Source organism: Haplochromis burtoni, unplaced genomic scaffold (genome assembly GCF_018398535.1).
Source record: "Haplochromis burtoni strain Fernald_Lab_line unplaced genomic scaffold, NCSU_Asbu1 Contig_148, whole genome shotgun sequence".
NCBI lineage: Eukaryota > Metazoa > Chordata > Actinopteri > Cichliformes > Cichlidae > Haplochromis > Haplochromis burtoni.
This window is the reverse complement of record NW_024582509.1, coordinates 1,170,422-1,189,801: the sequence shown is the minus strand read 5'-3', so window position 1 is coordinate 1,189,801 and position 19,380 is coordinate 1,170,422. Positions and strand designations below refer to the sequence as shown.

Genomic DNA, 19,380 nt, shown 5'->3' with positions numbered 1-19,380 from the left:
CCACACTGCATCAAATTAAAGTTGATTACATCGATTAAGCATCATGAGGTGGAGGGTGGGGGGGTTCACTATTTTTTATTTATTTATTTTTTTGCTGGGAGTTTGCAGCCCTGTTAGGTTGTTTAATATTTCTGCTAAGTACTCTTTAAAACACCAGAACAGGGAGGATGGTGCAGGTTTAAATTTATTAGATTGATCAGTTTTGCTGAACTATGAAATATTTTGGGTGCAGTGTGTTTTTCACACACAGGTGTAACAGGATAGCTTTAGTGTTTGTACTGTGTTTTTAAACTTGAGTATGAACTTATACAAAATGCAGCAAGATATTTAAAAAACAGTTTTATTGATTAAAAACACCATATCAGTATCAGACATAAAAAAGTGGTATCGTGCCATCTCTAATCTCAATCAGACCTTAAAGCAGGAAAGAGTTTACTGAGCTCAGGGACCAGTAATAAGGTCAGAGCTGCCACCTGCTGGGCATTAGAGAGAATGCAGGTTAAAGAAGCAGAGTCCTCCTCTGTAAAGTCTGTTTGAAACGGAGTGAAGACTTTTCACTAAAGATGATAAAACTCTTTGTCAGGTTGCCTGTGATCGATGAGTCGTCCTTCCTGTCTCACTCTGACATCAGCTACGATCGCACCGACGACGATGTGGTACGAACATTAACCCGACACGTGCACCATGCCTGCAGTGTAAGAACACTTTAACATTCTTTGTCATGGTGTTTCAGGATTTGGACACAACTGTGATCCAACCGCTGAGGTCTCGAGCGAGAGAGAGGAGGGTAACACGCCGTCATATATTTACTTGTTTGTTCATCCATCAGATTTTGCGTGGAAACATTTCGCCGGTGGTGCAGGGTGCAGCCTCTGCTCCCCTGGCTTTCTGATGATATGCTGTTCTCCACAGCGTTCCTCGATGGGTCTGCCTGTTGGTGCTACGGTCAGGAAACGAAGCAGAGGCAGGAACTTGTCAGCAGAGCTTCTGGAGAGGAAAACTGTGGAGAAGGTGAACCGACTGAGATGTTATGTTCTCACTTGACCTCGCCTTGTTAGTACTAGGCTGGGCCTTTTCTTAATTCTTTATGGGGCAGATTAACAAAGAGCTGGAAGGAACATGGCAGTGATATCATTAGAAATTACAATTGGCTAGCTGCCGGGACAGGTGTGGTCTTCTGTTTCTGTGAACTCGGAGATGGTTGGTGGAAAAATCCCAGCAGATCAGCAGTTTCTGAAATGCAGACCAACAACAATTTAAGTTCAGACTCACTTTCTGTTCTGAATGATTCACTGCTGTGTGGTTGTTAATGCAAGTATCTGATTAACCAATCAGTTGAACAGTTGTACCTAATGAAGTGGCTGGTGATTTTCCATGTTGATTTTAAATCTACCACAACAAAGTCATTAATGAACAGAAGAATTAACTGCTTAAAGTTCTGTTTGTTCCTGCTGTACCTGAACGTTTCTGATGCCTCCACTGACTCAAACTATGAAAGTCGTCCTGATAGCCTCTGCAGAGGAACCGCCATAAAACATGTTTCTAAAGGCTCTCCTGTGGCTCTGATTCTTTGAACTTACTCAGGAGGTGGAGACCGTTGTGAAGGCCTCCATCATTTCTAATGACACTGGAGGCCAGGTCCACATGGTGCTGGGAATCACTCAGGAAACCTCCGAAAACTCTCCCCAGACTATCACCCAGGAGTGTAGCGTCTCAGCAGGAGGTCAGCTCTACATTCAAGATACAAGATGTTTGTTGTCACGTTCGCAGAGCGAATTCTTACTTTGCAGATTCGATTCACACAACTAAAAGAAGGTAATAATAAGTAAAACAGTGCTTTGTAGATCTTGTAGCTCATATGTGGGTGTAAACAGAATTGAAAGTGCAAGTAGTTTCAGCATTCAGTCATAATATATACAGAGCATGCAATATTAAGGTGTCTGTGCAGTCTTAAACACAACGCAGTTTTTAGCACCAAAGCAGTCCTGAAGCACCGAATCATACTCTTCACTCCAAACTTTAGTAAGTTTACTCACTGGGGGGCTCGTTTGAGGGGCTGCCTGTATGCTGGATGGATAGATTTTTAATTCATTTCAGCTTCATGTCCAGACCAGTGACGGATTAATGACAAGACCTCTGCTTTTAAAGAATGAGGATCTACCAGGTTCACTACAGTTGGGCTGCTTTGGACATCATGCTTTAGACGACCGATCAGAGAATCAGTCAGAGGAGTTTCTCTTTTAGCCTCTTTTTTTTTTGTTTGTTTCTTTTAATCTGTTGCTGTCAGAACAGGTGAGACAACCCGTGTTTTGCACTCTGTCCTTCAGGCCAGACCTCGGTGTGGTTTCCCTGCAATGACTCGGTCCCCGGTCCTGAGGGTGAAGCTCTGGTCGAGGAGAAAGTCGGGAACATTGGCAGAGACCAGAAAGCCTCCAAACACACCTTTGTGTCAAAGACGGTACGACGAGCGTTGGGCCATTTACTTTTTTGTGGAAGTAACTGAGTTAGTAACTTGGTTATGGTAATATAAAAGTAACATTTGCGTTACTTTGGAAAAATGTTTACTATACTTGACTATATACATTTTAGTATGTTCAGTAGTTTATTATAAAACTGAATACATTGAAATAAATGAACTTACCAGAAGGAAGTAACAGGAAACAATCTAAACTGTTCAAATGTCACTGTGACGATATTATAGACACAGGTTGGACATCATGTAACTGCTGTGGAGTTATTTCCACATGTTGTAATAACAGAACAATAAAAAAACGACCTTTTTTATATTTATTCCACGTCAGCAGGCTGCACCTGGCTATGTAATAAGTGTACAATAAAACTTTTATGCTTTTTGAGCAAATTAAAGAAGCCAAACCGTCACAATGTCAGATCGTCGTGGCTGAACAAGTGTTTTCTTCCACGCTAAAGTGATTTCAGTGTAATACTGAAACAATAGGTTCACTGTATAACAAAACTAAGGAATCAAAATGTAACATCCATGGCTGTCTTTGACAATCCATCTCAAGTCACATGAGTGCTGTTCTCACAGTAGAGTCGTATTAGAGTTTCCTGTTTTAATGCCCTCTGCTTATATTCAAATATAAAGCATTCTTATTGGCCACATCCATCCAACCATCCACTGTAGATAAAGCAGCATGTTCTTGATGACATACCTGCCGCTCAGGCTGTTTTAATTCCGTCCGTGTCACAGATGTTTGTGGAGGAGAGAAATCAAGCTTGGATGGTGTCACCTTGTTATTCTCCGAGCTCGTGTTAGCCTCATCGGGGTTTGGGCTGCGCCTGCTAGCATCACCGCCCTCATTCTTGGCGACTAGTTTTGTTGAAGCATGTGATGTATCATGAGATTCAAATTGCTTACACATTCTTACAGATACAGTTTCTTGCCTTTTTATCTCTTAGACAGAAAAGTGATGTCTGTACTTCCACTTAAATGCTTCCTTTGAATTGTTGTTTATGTGCTCACTGTCCATATCTGTTTGTACGTGAATGGTAAATGGCCTGTATTTGTATAGCGCTTTTACTAGTCCCCCAAAGCGCTTTACACACCCAGTCATCCACCCATTCACACACTGGTGGAGGCAGCTATAAGTTGTAGCCACAGCTGTCCTGGGGCAGACTGACAGAAGCGAGGCTGCCATATCGCACCATCGGCCCCTCTGACCACCACCAGCAGGCGGTAGGTGAAGTGTCTTGCCCAAGGACACAACGACCGAGACTGTCCAAGCCGGGGCTCCAACCGGCAACCTTCCGATTACAAGGCGAACTCCCAACTCTTGAGCCACGATCGCCCCACACCTAAGTTTAAGTTGGCTGGTTTACCGTGGCTACTGTACTCTTTCTCAGCCAATCAGCAGCATTCGTGCCCACGCTGCATTTTCATGTTGGTAACAGCATTGCAACAATAGGGTAATGCCGATATTCCCATCATGGGGTGCAACCTCCTTGATGTTTACATTCAAGCTGCTCCGACATCACCTCTGATGGAGTAACGTGTCATTTCCCTCCAGGTGATCCGGCCGGAGACCTGCACGCCGTGTGGGAAGAGGATCCGCTTTGGTAAGATGGTGGTGAAGTGCAGGAACTGTCGCGTGGTTGCTCATCCGGAGTGTCGACAGAAGTTCGCTGATGGCTGCACAGCCTTCAATGCCACGGCAGGAAGTACAACTCAAACGGCAGCTAAGGTGTGAGCTGGAGGGAGGGGCTTCACTGTGACATCATAATATGCATCACAATAAACCTGCGGCAGTCATTTCAGTTGGTTGTGTTCGTGGACGACAGGGCGACTTTAGTGAGCTGGTTTAGTTTCCGTCTGTTTTGCTCGTCACTCGATTACTGTTGTATGTTTGGACATTTCTAGAGAAAAAGGTTCCTGGTGCAGGACTGTTTAAACCTTCGTCATAAATTGATAATTAAATGCACAACTCTGAAAGGCCAGTAGATCCCATCTTGAAATTGAACAGCTATTTTATTTTCAGGGATGGCTCTTTAACTGCTCAGGTGAAATACAATTCAGTTTTATTTACACGGCGCAAAATCACAACAGTTGCCTCAAGACTCCTTATATCGTACAATGATACAGAAAACAATCGGACGACGCCTTGTGAGCAAACGCTTGGGGACAGTGGGAAGGAAAAGCTTCCATCAGAACCGGGCTCAGGGAGGGGAGGCTATCTACTGCGGCAGGTTGGGGGTGAGGAACAGAGGTGAAACAGCTGGACAACAGCTGTGTAATTGAAAGCCTGCGCTTGTACAGCCCCAAGACTTTTAGATCAGTTTGAAATCAGGAAAAACCCGTTGGGCTGGATTGTAGATATTTTAACAAATGGGTCACAAAGACTTAGAATGAATGGGGTTCAGTCTGACCCAGTGTTCTCCTCCACAGGTTCTCCCCAAGGGTGCGTCTTATCGCCCTTATTATTCATTCTCTATACAAACACGTGTCAGGGCAGACATGAAAACAGGGCCGTCATTAAATATGCAGGTGACTCTGTTATTGTCAGCTTACTGAAAGAGGGTGAAACTGGCCACGGTCCAGTCATTGATGACTTTGTTCAGTGGTGGGAGGAGTCTTATCTCCAATGAACATATTTAAAACTAAAGATGAAGTTATTGATTTTAAGAAACAACAAAATGGGCACGGAGTCACTTTAATTAAAGGTCAGCAAGTCAAGCAAGTTCAATCATATAAAAATCTTGGGACCATAATCAATGAAAAACTGAACAAAATTGCAAATCAGTTAGTAAAAAAGTATCACCAGCTCCTTTATTGCCTCAGGAAACGTGCTCATTTGACACTGACCGAAAAATGTTAACTTTGTTTTGTCATTCATGAAAATGTCATTCTCAGTCAGTTTTATCCTTTTGTTTGATGGCACGGTTCAGTCAGACCTCTGTCACAGAGAAAAACTCGCTGAATCAGTGAGACGGTCCAGTCGTCTGATAGGTGAGCCACAGTCTCCCTGTACTCTAAGCAGGTACAGAGGATCAAGCCTTAAAAATGGTTCCCATCCTCTACGGGGTGAATTTCAGCTTCTTTCCTCAGGACGGAGGTTTTATTTCCAAGATGCAGGACAAGTTATAACACTTGCCTCCACTGCTTTGTCCCTGTTGCTGTCACTGAATTAAATAAGAACTGTTTTTCGATTTGAAATGTTTAAAGTACTATAGTCAGGTTTTTATTAGGTATGTGTGTTTTTGAAGGGATGCCAAATGCTATCTTTTTTTTCCATAAAGCAAATTTAGCTATGGGTATAAATAAAGTAACTTTGTTCAGGACTCGTTGGAGGACTTTGCTCCTCAGACTCATCCCAGAGTGCCTCAGCTGATTGTGGACTGCGTGGCCGAAATCGAGAGGAGGGGCCTGCAGGAGGTGAGCCGTTACGGTTTTGATCATTTGGGTTTATGGATGTATCAATTATAAAGACAGCTGTTTGTTCTGATACTCTGGGAATACATGAGGGTTGGATCCTCCTGTAGTAGAGGGCTGTGCATGCAAGGATGTGGATAAAGAAAACTTCCTGGAGTCCTGTCCCCAGCATGCACTTCCTGTATGTCTAACCTGTGTCTGCAGAGAGGCCTGTACAGAGTTCCTGGAGGTGAGCGTCTGGTAAAGGAGCTCAGAGACTGCTTCCTTCAGGGGAAATCTGCTCTGATGCTCAGTAAAGTCCAAGATGTCCATGTGGTCTGCGGACTGCTGAAAGACTTCCTGAGGAAGCTGAATGAACCTATGATCACCTTCAGACTGCACAGGACCTTTATGGAGGCTTCAGGTATGTTCAGACCTTTAAATTCCAGAGCTGAGACAGCGCCTAATGTCATGTCTTTTCAGAGCTGACTGATGAAGACAACTGCTCAGCTACCATGTATCAGGCCATAGCAGAGCTGCCAAAGGCCAACAGGGACACCCTTGCCTTCCTCATGATTCATTTACACAAGTAAGTCCTTCCACGAAGTCTCCACACAGAATTCGAGTACGCCTGAAGAGCTGCAGATGAGCACTTTGGGATTTTAAGGCTTTTTCTTTCTGAGCTTTGGTGCTTTCTGGGTCCTTTTTCAGAAGGTGGTCACCTCAAGGCAGCTGTTGTGACCTAATGTAATATAAATAAATCACCAAAGTAAAGTGTGTGTGTGTGTGTGTGTGTGTGTGTGTGTGTGTGTGTGTGTGTGTGTGTGTGTGTGTGTGTGTGTGTGTGTGTGTGTGTGTTTTTCTTTTTTTTAACTGCTCTTAATGTTTGAGGGTGATGAGGAGTCCTCAGTGCCAGATGGACCAGAATAACTTGTCCCGGGTGTTCGGCCCAACCATTGTGGGTCACGGGATGCCTGAGCCATCACCCAGCACCATCTTGAGAGACACCAACACTCAGCTGAAGGTCAGCCTCTCTAAATATCCAGACCGGAAGGTGGGGGGGGATAATTGAGTTGAATTTTGGATAATGGTTGGTTTCAGTCACGATAAAGTACAAACAGACTGAACCGGTCACTGCTAGCATTTGATATCTGACCTCGTAGCTGCTACAAAGTAAGAACAAATTTCAGTAACCCTAACCCTGTTGCCCCCGGCTCTTCAGGCCTGACACAGTCTCGGTCGGCGGCTCTGCTCCGGATTTTACAGTCTGCACAGTTGGCGACCTGCCCACTCCTGAACACCTTCACTACGTGCTCTGACCCAGCTCTGCATCCACCTGTGATCCGTTCAGTCCAGCAGTGATGTCGTCCATTCTGCCTTGATTTAAGCTTTCGTATCACAGTTTGTGCATGTGTTACAGGCCCCACTATGATGGGCGCGTAGCCAGATTACGATCCTGTAAAACAGGAGAGAAAGTGAACACAGGCGCCACGCTGCCTGGTCAGTCTTGCCAGAATGGAAAACTCAGTTCCCAAAGCACGCTGCTGCCCCCTACTGTCCAAAGTGTTATACACTCTCCTGGCAACAGGGAACTTACATGACATTGTGGATTTAAATTACACCAATAAACCAGCAAAATAAAACATGCATAATAATCTCCATATATCACGACACTTAACTCACAATTGAGACCACATTTCTGTGTGGATCGCACATGCAATGTGAAAAGTGTTTCTAGGTAACACTGCTTTCAAATGTCTTTATAGTATAAATTTCTCTATCCTCTGCATCTTCAGAGTTCATTTTGAGTGCTCTCGTTGCTCTCACTGCAGGTTGTCTGCCGCCTGTTGTCCCTCCCTGAAGATTACTGGAGGCGTATCCTCATTGGCCAAATCCCCCCCTCTTCCTCCACCAGTAAGCTGGGCCAGAGGGAAGGGCAAGGTGAGTGTGCACCTTTTTTAATTTTTCGGGAAACCTGAGGCCTCTTTAACCATCGCTGTGAATCGTCCGACTGCTTCAGCCTCCTTTGTTTTCTTTCACAGTGTAACTGGACCTCTTAATACAAAGAAGGAAGCACTGAACCTTTGTTTTTGTTTTTTAATATATATAAAAATTTTCCTCTCAGGTCGTTTCTTCCAGCCGCTGACATCTCCAGAGTTAAACAGTTACCAAGCTACAGCAGGAAGATCTGTGAGAGGGCGAGTCAGGAACCGGGCCAATGCGTAAGACCACGCCGCGTTAACGCAACATCCACAAACTCTTGAGCAAATACTGAGGAAGATCATGGGGCTGATGCGTATTAGTAAAATCAACTTTAGTTCTAAGACTGGGAGAATTTCTGGGTTTTAGTTTTCCCAGTATAAGTGCAGCCCTTTAATGCAAGTTAAAGATATTAGCGTTGTTGTTTCAGTTCTCTCATGTCATGGTTTGTTTGTTTTGTCCTCAGAGGTCGACCAGAGCCAGCGAGGAAATTCTTCACGTCGCCCAGCTGACAGATGTTGAACCTCTAACCTGTTTGAGCACACACTAATGCTGGACCTTGGCCTGATGATCATTTTTATAGATTTCATGCTAACCACATGAAGTTTGTTATCGAGGCACTTTAAAAAATTACAAGTTGGAATAAAACGTGATGTCCTATTCTTTGCTGTGACTTTCATTTCATTTGAAACCGTTGATCTCCTTCCTGTCGAGATCAGCCCTTTTGGTTTTTTACTTCCTGGACACCTTTTTCTCCTTTCCTTCCTAGTCTCTGGGTTTCACATGAAGTTCGTTGATAATGACCCAGTAAACAAAGGGTCTGTTCTGAACAGAGATGGGCAGTAACGCGTTACTTGTGTGTGTGTATATATATATATATTTTTTTCTTTGTTTCTGCAGGTGATGCTGACCCTCAGCTGTGCAAGAACTGATGTCTTCAAACATTAAAGAAAAATTGCATTGACTGTCAATCATCTTGGTTTTAGATGTTGCAGTGTGCCGCTAACTCTACGGACAGTGAACCAAGTCTTCTAAATACAATAATGTTCACTGAATAAAGGGTATTATGGCCTGTAAATAAATGCAGCAGGATAACTGGGTGCCAAAATTCTACTGCTAGTGAGCTGAAAATACATTCCTGTGTCTAAGCCGCTCCCCAAGTAACACAAAAACATTGCTGGCATGAGTAAACCCATCATATGTTCCTACATCAGGTTTCTTACAACTGTGTATGGAACAGTAAGAAGAAAGTCGAGTTAGTTTTGGACTGTCACTTCATCTTTGTTGGTGTAACCCTCTGAATAAAATGTTCAAAAAGCAAGTCTTGCAACTCCACAGCCATCTGAAATGCCTGGAAGGATTTAAAATGTTGGTTTTTGAAACATAATCTAAATTAAGTTTAAGTGTTCATTAAAACATAAGAATTGTACGTTCAGAATCACAGGTCATATCTATGGAGGCTTGTTTCCTGTACTGGGAAAAAACAAAAGTATAAGTCAGAAATGTTTTTTAAAAATAGCTTTTATGTTATCTTAGATTTTCAATTTATCCCAATATTTCATTTTTAAGTCAAAGTTCCACAATACTAACCTGAAAATATTGACTGTTTGAAAAAAGAAAAAGCAGGCAGTATATAAACAATATAAGATTAGGTTGACAACCTGTTACACTCATTTGCTCCTAACTGTTCAGTAGATCGGTAAAACACTTCCAAGTTGCAAGCTAAATGCAGGTTTTACCAGGTGTGGTTAATCACTGTAATTGCAACTGCACCAATATAAAGTGAACAGCAACCACACACCAGTTAAAGCACAAACCTGCAGCAGCACCTCCATGTTTTTCATCCCAACTTGCTGTAGATGAGTCGTGCTGCTTTTTGAGTTAGACATGGGGCTCAAGCTTGTTTTGAAGTGAGTAGTGAAATTTAATGCTGTCTGATTTAGTAGTTTATCTACAGAGACTTGTTTGTTTTTTCACAGGGTTTCCTGCATTTGTTTCCTGCTTTTCAGCAGTGGATCTTGTTTCTCTGTAACAATGAAAGGTAAGCTATTCCTTCAACTTCAGAATGCCTAGAAGCTCAAATTAACTTTGTTTTACAAGCTTACATTTAGTTGAAATCTTTTAATTCAGGGCAAACTAGTCAAGCTGTAACTGCCAGTGCTATAAGTGCTGGCACTAACCCTGGACATGATGGCTCTACTGGCGGAGAGGCTGGTTCTGGCCCTGGATCTAGTGGTTCTACTGGAGAAGAGGCTGGTTCTGGCTCTGGACCTAATGGTTCTACTGGAGGAGAACTCGATTCTGGCCCTGAACACAATGGTTCTGCTGGAGGGGAAGTTAGCTGTTGCAGCTCTGCAGGAGGCTGGTCCTTTGGCTCTGGCAGCTCCAATGGAGGTGGAGTTGATTCTGGATCTGCTGGCTCCACTGCCAGAGGGGTTGGCCCTGGCAGCTCTGCAGGAAGTTGGTCTTTTAGCCCTGGGAGCACCAGTGGAGGAGGGATTAGCAGCTCTGCAGGACATTGGTCTTTTATTCCTGGGAGCTCCACTGGGGTAGCAGTTGGCCCAGGAGGCTGGTCCTTCAGCCTTGGGAGCTCCAGTGGAGGATGGGTTGGCCCTAGAAGCTCTCCAGGAGGCTGGTCCTTTGCTCCTGTTGGCCCCATTGGAGAGGTTCGCCCAACGTGGTCTAATGGTTATTCATTCCTTGGTGGTGTTCCTTATCAAAATTATCCTGTATTAAGTTCTTCTTTCCTTACCACCCATGGAACTGGATGCCACCACGTCCCTTCCCTGACTTCAATGCCTGGTCTACTTATGAGGTGCCACTAGGTATGGTTGCGCTGCTCCCTCAGGTACCTTCATTGCCTTCGTCGCATCTTGTCCAGACTGGAACTGGCTACCAGCGAGGAAGAGAAGTACTTTCTCACTCCAAATATTCTAATAATATCTTGGGCCACCATCCTCTGAGTCCTGTACTGCCACAGTACCCAAGACGTGCGAGTGGATTTCAAGGGATAAAAGTCTAATGAGGTAGCTACATGCAGTGAAGCATTAATGACTGAAGGTCCTTTTAATTGACTTATTTCTTCTTAATCTTGCAGGTGAAACTGAAGAGCATGTATCTGCTTTCAAGAAGCCTTTTGGATATGGAATAAAGACTTTAATAAAGCTGAGTGTTCTGTGCATTTGATTGTAATTCGATGTTTAAATGATTTGTTTCACTTCTATCAAGTAACTGATCCCAAAGGCTACAGCCTGAGCTGCTTGGTGTGCTCCAACAGTGCTAGATTCTGGCTCTAGTTGCAAAGAAAAGGTATCCCATGGATTTTCTTGCTCCTTTATTATACAGTGTTGAAAGTAGGCATCAAAATTCTGCTGGAAAGTGCTTGATCATCTGACTCTTGCATTGACTTGAAGTTGTAGGGTTTTCAACTTTCAATATTAAGCACTTTGGGGCAGCTGTGATTTGGTGGTATTAAAAATAGAACTGATCCTTAACCCAGGCCTTTACCGATCTGGTATGGGGAATCTCATTCGTTTTTATACATTTGAACAAATGCAGTTTCTGATCTTGTCAATTCCAGTCTTGAACTCTACAAATTATATTAACTCTTGGGTCAAACTTCAGCTGATGTGGAAAGTGTGTATAGTGTGGGTTGTGTTTTTGTGGTCTTTGGTTTTTTTTTTTTTTTTTTTTTTTTTTTTAAAAATGCAGGAAACCATGAGGCTTGGAATACAGAGACTTCTCCTATCATACGGAAGCTATAGTAATGATAGGCATAATCTGGCTGGTACTCCATTTAAAAAAAAATAAATAAATATATATATATATAAAAAATGAATGATCTGAAAGATACATTGAATCAGTTTGTTAAAAATATCATTTGTCTGGTTTGATGCACTTAAGCTTAAAAATGAAACATGAGCACTATCCTAATTCTCACCTATTTTGGGCAATAACTTGGCCTTTGACCCTGGTTGGAAAGACTCTGGTTTTAAAATGTGGGCTGCCAGAGGTTTGTGCAAAGTTGCAGACCTATTTGACAAGGACACCCTAATGTGCTTTAATGACTTGACATGGAAATTTGGAATTCCAACCAAACATTTCTACAGATCAGAAGCTTCATTTCAAAAATCCCTAACACTGCCCACTCTAAACTCATTAAAGGACACAGCAATAAACCATCAGCTGAAGAAGGGTATAACATCCCGTCTTTATAACAACCATTGAAATCTGCTGCAGTGACCCGGTTACTGCATTCACCAGATATCAACACAATTTCGATCCGCTCCTCACGTGTTAACCTCTTCGACATGTCGATGGCTGTGAACAAAGAGAAACTTGTAAATAACTCATGAAAGAATAAAGTTACGTTGAAACCAAGCACACCATTGTTGTTCTTGTGACATTACCAATAAGTTTGATGTGTCACATGGCCCTCTTCCTATTGAAAAAACAAAAGTTGTATCCAAGATGGCCGACTTCTAAATGGCCACCATGGTCACCACCCATCTTGAGGAGTTTGCCCCTCACATATACTAATGTGCCACAAACAGGACTTTAACATCACCAACCATTCCCATGTTATTACGCTGTATCCATATAAATGGCCACCCTGTAGTATTACAAGTAGGAGCTCAGTCTTCTTCTTCTTTATATTATTTATTGGTGGTTGGCAAACAGCAAAACGGTGCAATACTGCCACCAACTGGGTTGGAATGTGAACCAAAATGTTAACAAAATAAATAAATAAATTTTTACAAAAAAATTAAAAATTAAACACCTCCCAAACAAATGAGTCTGCCATAAAAACCAAATATGGTCTGATAACTTTCCCTTCTCGAGTTCTTATGAAACAATTCAACCAAGCCCAGTTTCACTTTCATATCACCAAGCATATCAATTCTTCCGTCTGCATCATATTTCTGACAATGCATCAAAAAATGTTCTGTTGTTTTTTCTTCTCTATTGCAGTCAAACTTTCCTGTGCAGGGTTCAGTATTGTTCAGATTCCAGGCTCAAAAGAATGCATCATTGACTGGGGAGTGATGGGCACCAGGTGAAGTGAATGAATTTAACGAGAGCTGCCAGCATGTTGAGCACCAATATAAGCCATGCATTTGCTGCCAGCTACTTAATGGACACTGAGTTGATCTGTAAGCAGCTGGCAGCGTGTTGGTACCAGCCTGTTGATACCAGCCTGTTGTAGCGGACCCTTAATCATGGTGCTTGTCTTTATGCTGAGGTTAGTTGTGCTGTTTGATGCTTGATGTCTCTTTTATAATTTAAGTGTTTTTATATAAAACATGTTATATCTTTAACAGGGTTTCCTGGATTTGCTTCCTCCTTTTTGGCCGAGGTGCTTGCCTGCCTGTGTTAGTTAAAGGTAAGTCTTCCTGTCTAACCTCAAGAGTTGGTCTTGGAAATCTAGCTGTAGCAGAACTGAGCTACCCCACCCCCCGCTTTTTTTTTTCCTCAGAAAACTGTAATTTTATACTTGACTGAAAAGCTTGGTCTGCTAAACAAGTAATAGAAGGGTTTTCTTTCAGTGCTACTCAGAGCAAAATTTGCAAGAGCTTCATTGCAACTTGACAAGCTCAGTTTCAGTAAACTTATTTCTGCTTTCAGGTCAGTCTGGTGGCACTGGAAGATTGGGCCACCTTGGCTGGGTACCTGGTACTGGAGGGGTTGGTGCTGTCAGATGGTTCCCTGGAACTGGATTGCGTGGGGATGGTAGCACTGGATCTGTAAGAGTTGATACTGGTGACTGGGCCTCTGGTGCTGGCAGATCTGGTGCTTTAAGTGTTGGCACAACTGGGGTTGGTCGTGACACCTCAGTTACTACAGGGCTTGGTGTTGGCAGCTCTGGTACTAGTGGGGTTGACGTTGGCAGTTCTGTTACTGCAGGCGTCGGTGCTGGTAGCTCTGGAGGGGTTGGATCTGCTGGCGGCTCCGGCTCTGGAAGGGTTGGTATTGGTGGCTTTACTGGATCCTCATTTTTTGCTGGCTTTCCATGGGTAAATGCTCCTACAGGGGGAGCTCCTTCCTCCTTTGACCCACAGGACTGGATGCCCTCTCAGACCTATCCTGACTTTAATGCCTGGTATCCCTCTCAAGTGCCACTTGGCATGTTTATGGCTCCACCTGCATTGCCTTCATCCTACATCATCCAGAACGGCAATGGTTACCAGCGAGGAAGAGAAGCCTTTTCTTACTCCAAATACACTGACAATGTCTACAGCCCCTTCCCTCTAAGCCCCGTGCTGCCACACGATCCAGAAAGTGTCCCAGTGGTTGATTCTCAAAGGATAAAGGATTGAGGTAAGGCACAGTTACGAACCAACTTGCTTAAATTTGGAGAAACATGTGTAGTGACTGTTTGTTCTTGCAGGTCAACTTGATGAGCTGAGCCTGGGCCTCCATGCATCATGTGGTCATTAAATGCACTATAACAACAAAATCTGTTCTCCAGTCTTTTACTGGGCAACCAGTCATCAGGTCAGCTTTAGGTTTTTGTGGACAATGTCAGACACTTTGACGTTTACACATTCAGCATAGCCGGACTCTGCCTTAACTGGCTGAACCTGACACCATCACAGTCAGAGGTGATGGGTTACGACTTTCTTTAAACTGGCTGATATGCATGGACACAAAGGTTGTCTTGCAAGTCACGTGATTCTGTCACATTGGATGAATGATGATGAAAAGCATAATGAAGTGAAAGGCAACACTATAGCAACTACAACTCAAGACTTAAAATGGTGAGAATAACTCAAATATACTGAAAATACTCAACCAAGACCCCAGATCCCAAAGTCAAACCATGGCCTGACAAAGCTACAGTGTAAAAGTTTAACAGATGTCAGCAGCTTGCAGAATTCTACTGAATTACCTCCAGAAACGTATTTGCGTAAGCCTGGTTACAGTGGCTAGGATAACTTATTTTCATCTGTCAGAGACAAAACCTTAAATTGCAACTGTAGAAGGCAGTCAGTCTGCTGTTTACCTCAGCTTTCAATGCCAGGTGAGACGCAGCTGAACGATTTATCAGCAGGAAAGCGACTGTTAGGGCATTGGAGCCTAATGTTGGCGTATAACTGACTGCTGTTATTTGGCTCTTGTCAGCTTTCCAGAGATGAGAGGGTGACGTGTCTGACCTGGGAGCGTGTTTTTGTGTTAGAGCTCTGACTTAAATGAAGACAACATTTTAATAAGATGCCAGTGCCGTTCTCCTTGTGTTTTGGTGAAGGGGATCAAATGTAGGGTATGACGGTGCAGAAGTGAATCTAAATGTACATTCACGCAAACACCTGTGACTTCTTTCTCCTTCGGTTTGCACATTGCATCTCCGCTCTCTAGCACCACATACGTAAAACACCATTAGCTGCAAGGCAGATGTCCTTTCCCTCCACTGTATTCAGATATAGTGGCTTCCACAAAGTGCCAACCCACTGATATTTATTCTAGATTAATTATATGGGTCAGGTTAATGGAAGATGTAATTGGACACTAATCTGTATATTTGAGTACAGTATCCTTTTTACTAAGAAATTACTGATTTTACATTCTAATCTTTGTTATATCATGAAGGCAGAAGAAATGAATCAAATCTACTTTATTCTAAGAGAGCGAATGAAAGAAGGCACGAGCACAATCCTGGCCGCTTTCTCCTGGAGATGAAAGAGTGTGTCACAAAGAGCTCTTAAGTGTGGTTGTCTGTTTCTGTGCAACCTTTCACCTCTGCTGCTGCAACATTTCTACATGTGGAACAAAAGCTTCAAACAGGGGAAGCTGGTGCAATACTGAGCACTTTCTGTTTATTTAACAAAATGTCATCACAGAAGGCACTAAGCTGACCAATGAGGTGTCGTAGTCAGCTTCATTATGTTAAACATAAGCATAGTGACGTGTGTTTGAGTGCACAGAGCTCTGAATGTAATGTGACAGAAGCACGTCCATAACTGAAACGTTGAATCAGCATTATGTATATAATAAGGGCCTCAATACAGAACCTTGTGGCACACCATAGGTGAGGGAAGTGGAAGATGACTGTACTTAAAACCTCAGCTTGGATAACAGATTCTGGTTATCATACTTCTCAGATTAAAATATATTACAGATATAAAGTTATATGCAGACGACAGCGTTTCATCGTGTCATCCTGCTGATTTATGAGCACAAACTTGGATAAATTTGTGATTTGCTCAGTTGCCTTGATGCTGCTGCTATAAACACTCAAGAGGTTTCACATAGTCCTGAACCTGATGGAGACTCCATATTGATATTGGGAACAGTGGAGCAGTTTTCACTGACTGAGTGCAGACTAACAACTGTTTAGAGCAATCTGAAGGCAACACAAACATCTCAAAGATCTGTTGCATATTGAAATGGAGTTTGGATTTCTGGCACTTCATCGCCTGGAAGAAGTTTTACTTCTTCAATTATCCAATTCAGGGTGCTTGTTAATTGTGCATATTACTATTAAGATATTTCTCTCTGATTTCTGCCAGTGCTGGACCCACCCACTATGCATCATATGCTTTATTTCCAGAAGTTTCTGATTGGAGCAAATTCCAACTTCACAGCCTGTAAATGGCTGATTACTGCAGGGAATAAGTGAGATTTGCGGGCATGCACTGGGCTGAAAATCAAGTTGTTGATGCAGTGGTTGAGCATTACACAGGCTGCAATGATCATGATCATGTGACTGTGCAACATGGTTTCTCCGCTTGTTTTTATTACGTGTCTGCCTCACACATGTAACATTTCAGTCTGGGCTGACTGATGTTCATCGGGTAGAAAGAGCTGCAGTTTTATAAAAGAGTGAAACATTTCCACAATGGCACAAACAGATTTCTGTGTTTGCTGTTAATGACCTGAAACGTTTGCTGCTGTCGGTGACCTCCGGCGTTTATAAGAGTTCTTTAAAAAAACTATAGTTTTAAAATCAAACATCATCAGCGGATTATAGGAAAAAAGTTTATCGTATCAGACAAAGAAAATTAACTTACAGGTTTCGTTTCATTCATATATTTTTTGTGGGCGCGATAATTAAGAGGATACGTTATAAACTCGTTCTTTTGTTTTTCATTTACATATAAAAGCCATTTAAATATTTTGCATGTACACAGGCTGAATTCTGAAGAATGTTTTTTTCTTCCTTTATTGCCATTTTTGGGTTGTTGTTAATCAGCACCATAATAATAAAACGTGGGACACTGAGTCTGCGATGAGACGTAAGCTGAACTTTGACCTCTGTCATAAAAGAACGATATGAAATATAGATGTGAACACCTCTGATGGTCCACCAGTAACACGCGATAAATTAGTTATCAATTAATTATCCAGATATTAGGAAGAAAACAGAAGCTCGAAACATGATCACGTGTTCAGTTTTTAAGAGTTTGGTGACGTCACTGAAGCTGTCAGGTGTCTTTCTTTCCTTCAAAGCTCAGGTGCCTCAAAGGCAGTGAAACTCTGCCCTCTGGTGGACACACGTCACCGTCACAGCCTGGCTTCCTGTTTCCTGTGATGCTGTCAGGTTTCTGGGAGTCCTGGGCAGTGGCGGTCCTAGCCTGTTTGGCGCCCTGGGCGAACCCTCCCTCAATCATAATTCGTTGTACAATGAGAAAAGGACAAATTGACAATGATTAATTAATATTGTGCTGGAAACAGTCCAAAAGATTCAGTCGGCTACATCAGTGTCTACTGTTTACTCTCATAGCCAAGTGGCTTACAGACGTTTCCACTATCCCTGCTAATGAATGTTTTCTTGTTGTATCTCTGTGGTCAGTGCTATGAGTGGTTGAGGGTCACTGATCCACAAGGCCAGTAATGTTGTGGGGATGGAGCTGGACTCTGTTAGGGTGGTGTCTGAGAGGCCGATGTTGTCCAAGATAAGGACAATCATGGAGAACACCTCCCACCCACTCCATGACGTACTGACTAGTCACAGGAGCACGCTCAGTGAGAGACTGAGGTCACCAAAGAGCACCACTGAAGGACACCGGAAGTAATTCCTGCCCGTGGCTCCCTGTACAACTCCATCTAATCACACTGTAACACTGCAATAGTTACACCCTTTTTACACACGCTCTTTCTGCTCTGGAATATTCTGTCAATCACCTCTGTTAATCCTTGATATTTATAATTGAGTGATCTGTATATATTAGTGCTATTTCTTACATGTGTAAAATCTGTAACATAATGTGTTGTTTGGAGTTTAGTCTGTTACTGTTCTTCTTGGAGCAACTGTATTAATCCCTAAGGAAATAATGTGGGTTAAAGTATTCTGATTGGTTCAGGATGAGCTGCCATCATCCAATCACACATCTGCTTACCTGCATCTTTTGCTCGTTTCTCCTGCTTTTCTATTTTTTCTAAACTGAGCACCTGATGGCTTTGAACTTTTCTTGTCCGTCTTCCATATGTTTTAATTTTGCACTCCAGTGTGAACACTCATCCCCCAACCCGAGGATCACCACAACATGACCTAACAGACCTACACCTTAGTTCACAGGTTCAGTTTGTCTAAGGTGTATTTCTGGGATTTCGCACAACCCAGGATTCAGATCATGAATACATGATGGGCTTGGATTTACATCATCAAATATTGTGTGTGAGACTTTAAAATTTACAGTTTGACGATTTAAATTGTTATTGATCCCTTTACCCTTGATCCTATTATTATTATTATTGATCCTAAAGTGTAGATTTATTTCCTTACTCTTATAGTTATTGTTTGTTTACTTGCACTGCTGTAACTGGAGCCTCGTCTTCTCGTCTCTCTATATACTGGACTGCAGGGGTCGGCAACCCTGGGCAACTGATGGTGCGACCATAGCTGGTCATCAGGCATACCGGGCATTTGCTCGGTGGGCCGATGATTTTTTTTTTTCTTGTAACGGCAGAAACAATCAGAGGTGGTGTATTGGCCAGATGCTGGCTGATGTGTAAAAACAACTCAGTAGTTTGGTGGTGGCTGTGGCTTCCACAGAGGCCAGCAGGTGGATGAGGGAAAGGGGAGGCAGGAGGAGCAGCGTGTTCTTGCAAACATCGTGGGGTCTGCCGTGATATGTTTACAATGGGACTTCTGCTCCTGAACCTCTGCGCACAGCGTCTGTAAATCGGGGCCTTCATCTTTACAGGACTGTAAGCTGTCGTCTGTGAGGCGTGAGCGCTGTTTGTTTTTAACATAGTTCACGGTGGAGCTGCTGACATAATGTGGATCCGAAGGTCCATAACTGGCCTACCTGGGGTTGAAAGTCTCGATAAATGCGCGTTGTTTCGGCGGGTACACCAGCTTCCGCGAGTGTGACGCTTATTATGAGCGATGAAAAATTTATAAAATATAATTTAATTTTTATATTTAAATATCACAATAATCTTCCAGTTTAGAACTACAAGTTAAAAAAGAAATAACATAAATATAATGTACTTCAGCTAAATATTTCTAATTTATTTTCCCAAACCACGCGGAGCCGCAGTATAAGGACTAAGGAGCCGCGGCTCCGGACCCCTGATATGTTTAAACCAAC

General features: G+C 42.8%; 2 protein-coding genes across 2 annotated transcripts in view; both read left to right on the top strand.

Moving 5' to 3' along the window:
* si:ch1073-416j23.1 (rac GTPase-activating protein 1) overlaps nt 1–11,503 on the top strand; it is a 28,237-nt gene extending 16,734 nt beyond the window's left edge. The window contains exons 12-27 of the mRNA XM_042224745.1: nt 584–656; nt 734–787; nt 913–1,011; nt 1,585–1,723; nt 2,328–2,458; nt 4,029–4,202; nt 5,795–5,890; nt 6,092–6,290; nt 6,350–6,455; nt 6,758–6,890; nt 7,699–7,807; nt 7,992–8,088; nt 8,313–9,756; nt 9,826–9,887; nt 9,977–10,872; nt 10,944–11,503. Coding sequence (XP_042080679.1) covers nt 584–656; nt 734–787; nt 913–1,011; nt 1,585–1,723; nt 2,328–2,458; nt 4,029–4,202; nt 5,795–5,890; nt 6,092–6,290; nt 6,350–6,455; nt 6,758–6,890; nt 7,699–7,807; nt 7,992–8,088; nt 8,313–8,358 — 1,456 coding nt within the window. The 3' untranslated portion in view covers nt 8,359–9,756; nt 9,826–9,887; nt 9,977–10,872; nt 10,944–11,503. The remainder of the gene's footprint in view (nt 1–583; nt 657–733; nt 788–912; nt 1,012–1,584; nt 1,724–2,327; nt 2,459–4,028; nt 4,203–5,794; nt 5,891–6,091; nt 6,291–6,349; nt 6,456–6,757; nt 6,891–7,698; nt 7,808–7,991; nt 8,089–8,312; nt 9,757–9,825; nt 9,888–9,976; nt 10,873–10,943) is intronic.
* A 1,476-nt stretch (nt 11,504–12,979) lies between these two features.
* On the top strand, nt 12,980–14,303 carry LOC102294379 (WAG22 antigen). Its single transcript, XM_042224753.1, has 4 exons — nt 12,980–13,088; nt 13,168–13,229; nt 13,472–14,164; nt 14,235–14,303. The coding sequence occupies exons 1-3, from the start codon at nt 13,066–13,068 to the stop codon at nt 14,161–14,163; spliced, it is 777 nt and encodes a 258-aa protein (XP_042080687.1). The 5' UTR covers nt 12,980–13,065; the 3' UTR covers nt 14,164; nt 14,235–14,303.
* The last annotated feature ends 5,077 nt before the right edge of the window (nt 14,304–19,380 follow it).

Excerpts from the sequence above, each read along its gene's own strand:
- LOC102294379 (XM_042224753.1), top strand. The coding sequence starts at position 13,066 with ATGGTGCTTGTCTTTATGCTGAG. Across the intron at positions 13,089-13,167 it reads GTGCTTGTCTTTATGCTGAG|GGTTTCCTGGATTTGCTTCC; the intron begins GTTAGTTGTGCT and ends TATCTTTAACAG. Across the intron at positions 13,230-13,471 it reads CCTGCCTGTGTTAGTTAAAG|GTCAGTCTGGTGGCACTGGA; the intron begins GTAAGTCTTCCT and ends TTCTGCTTTCAG.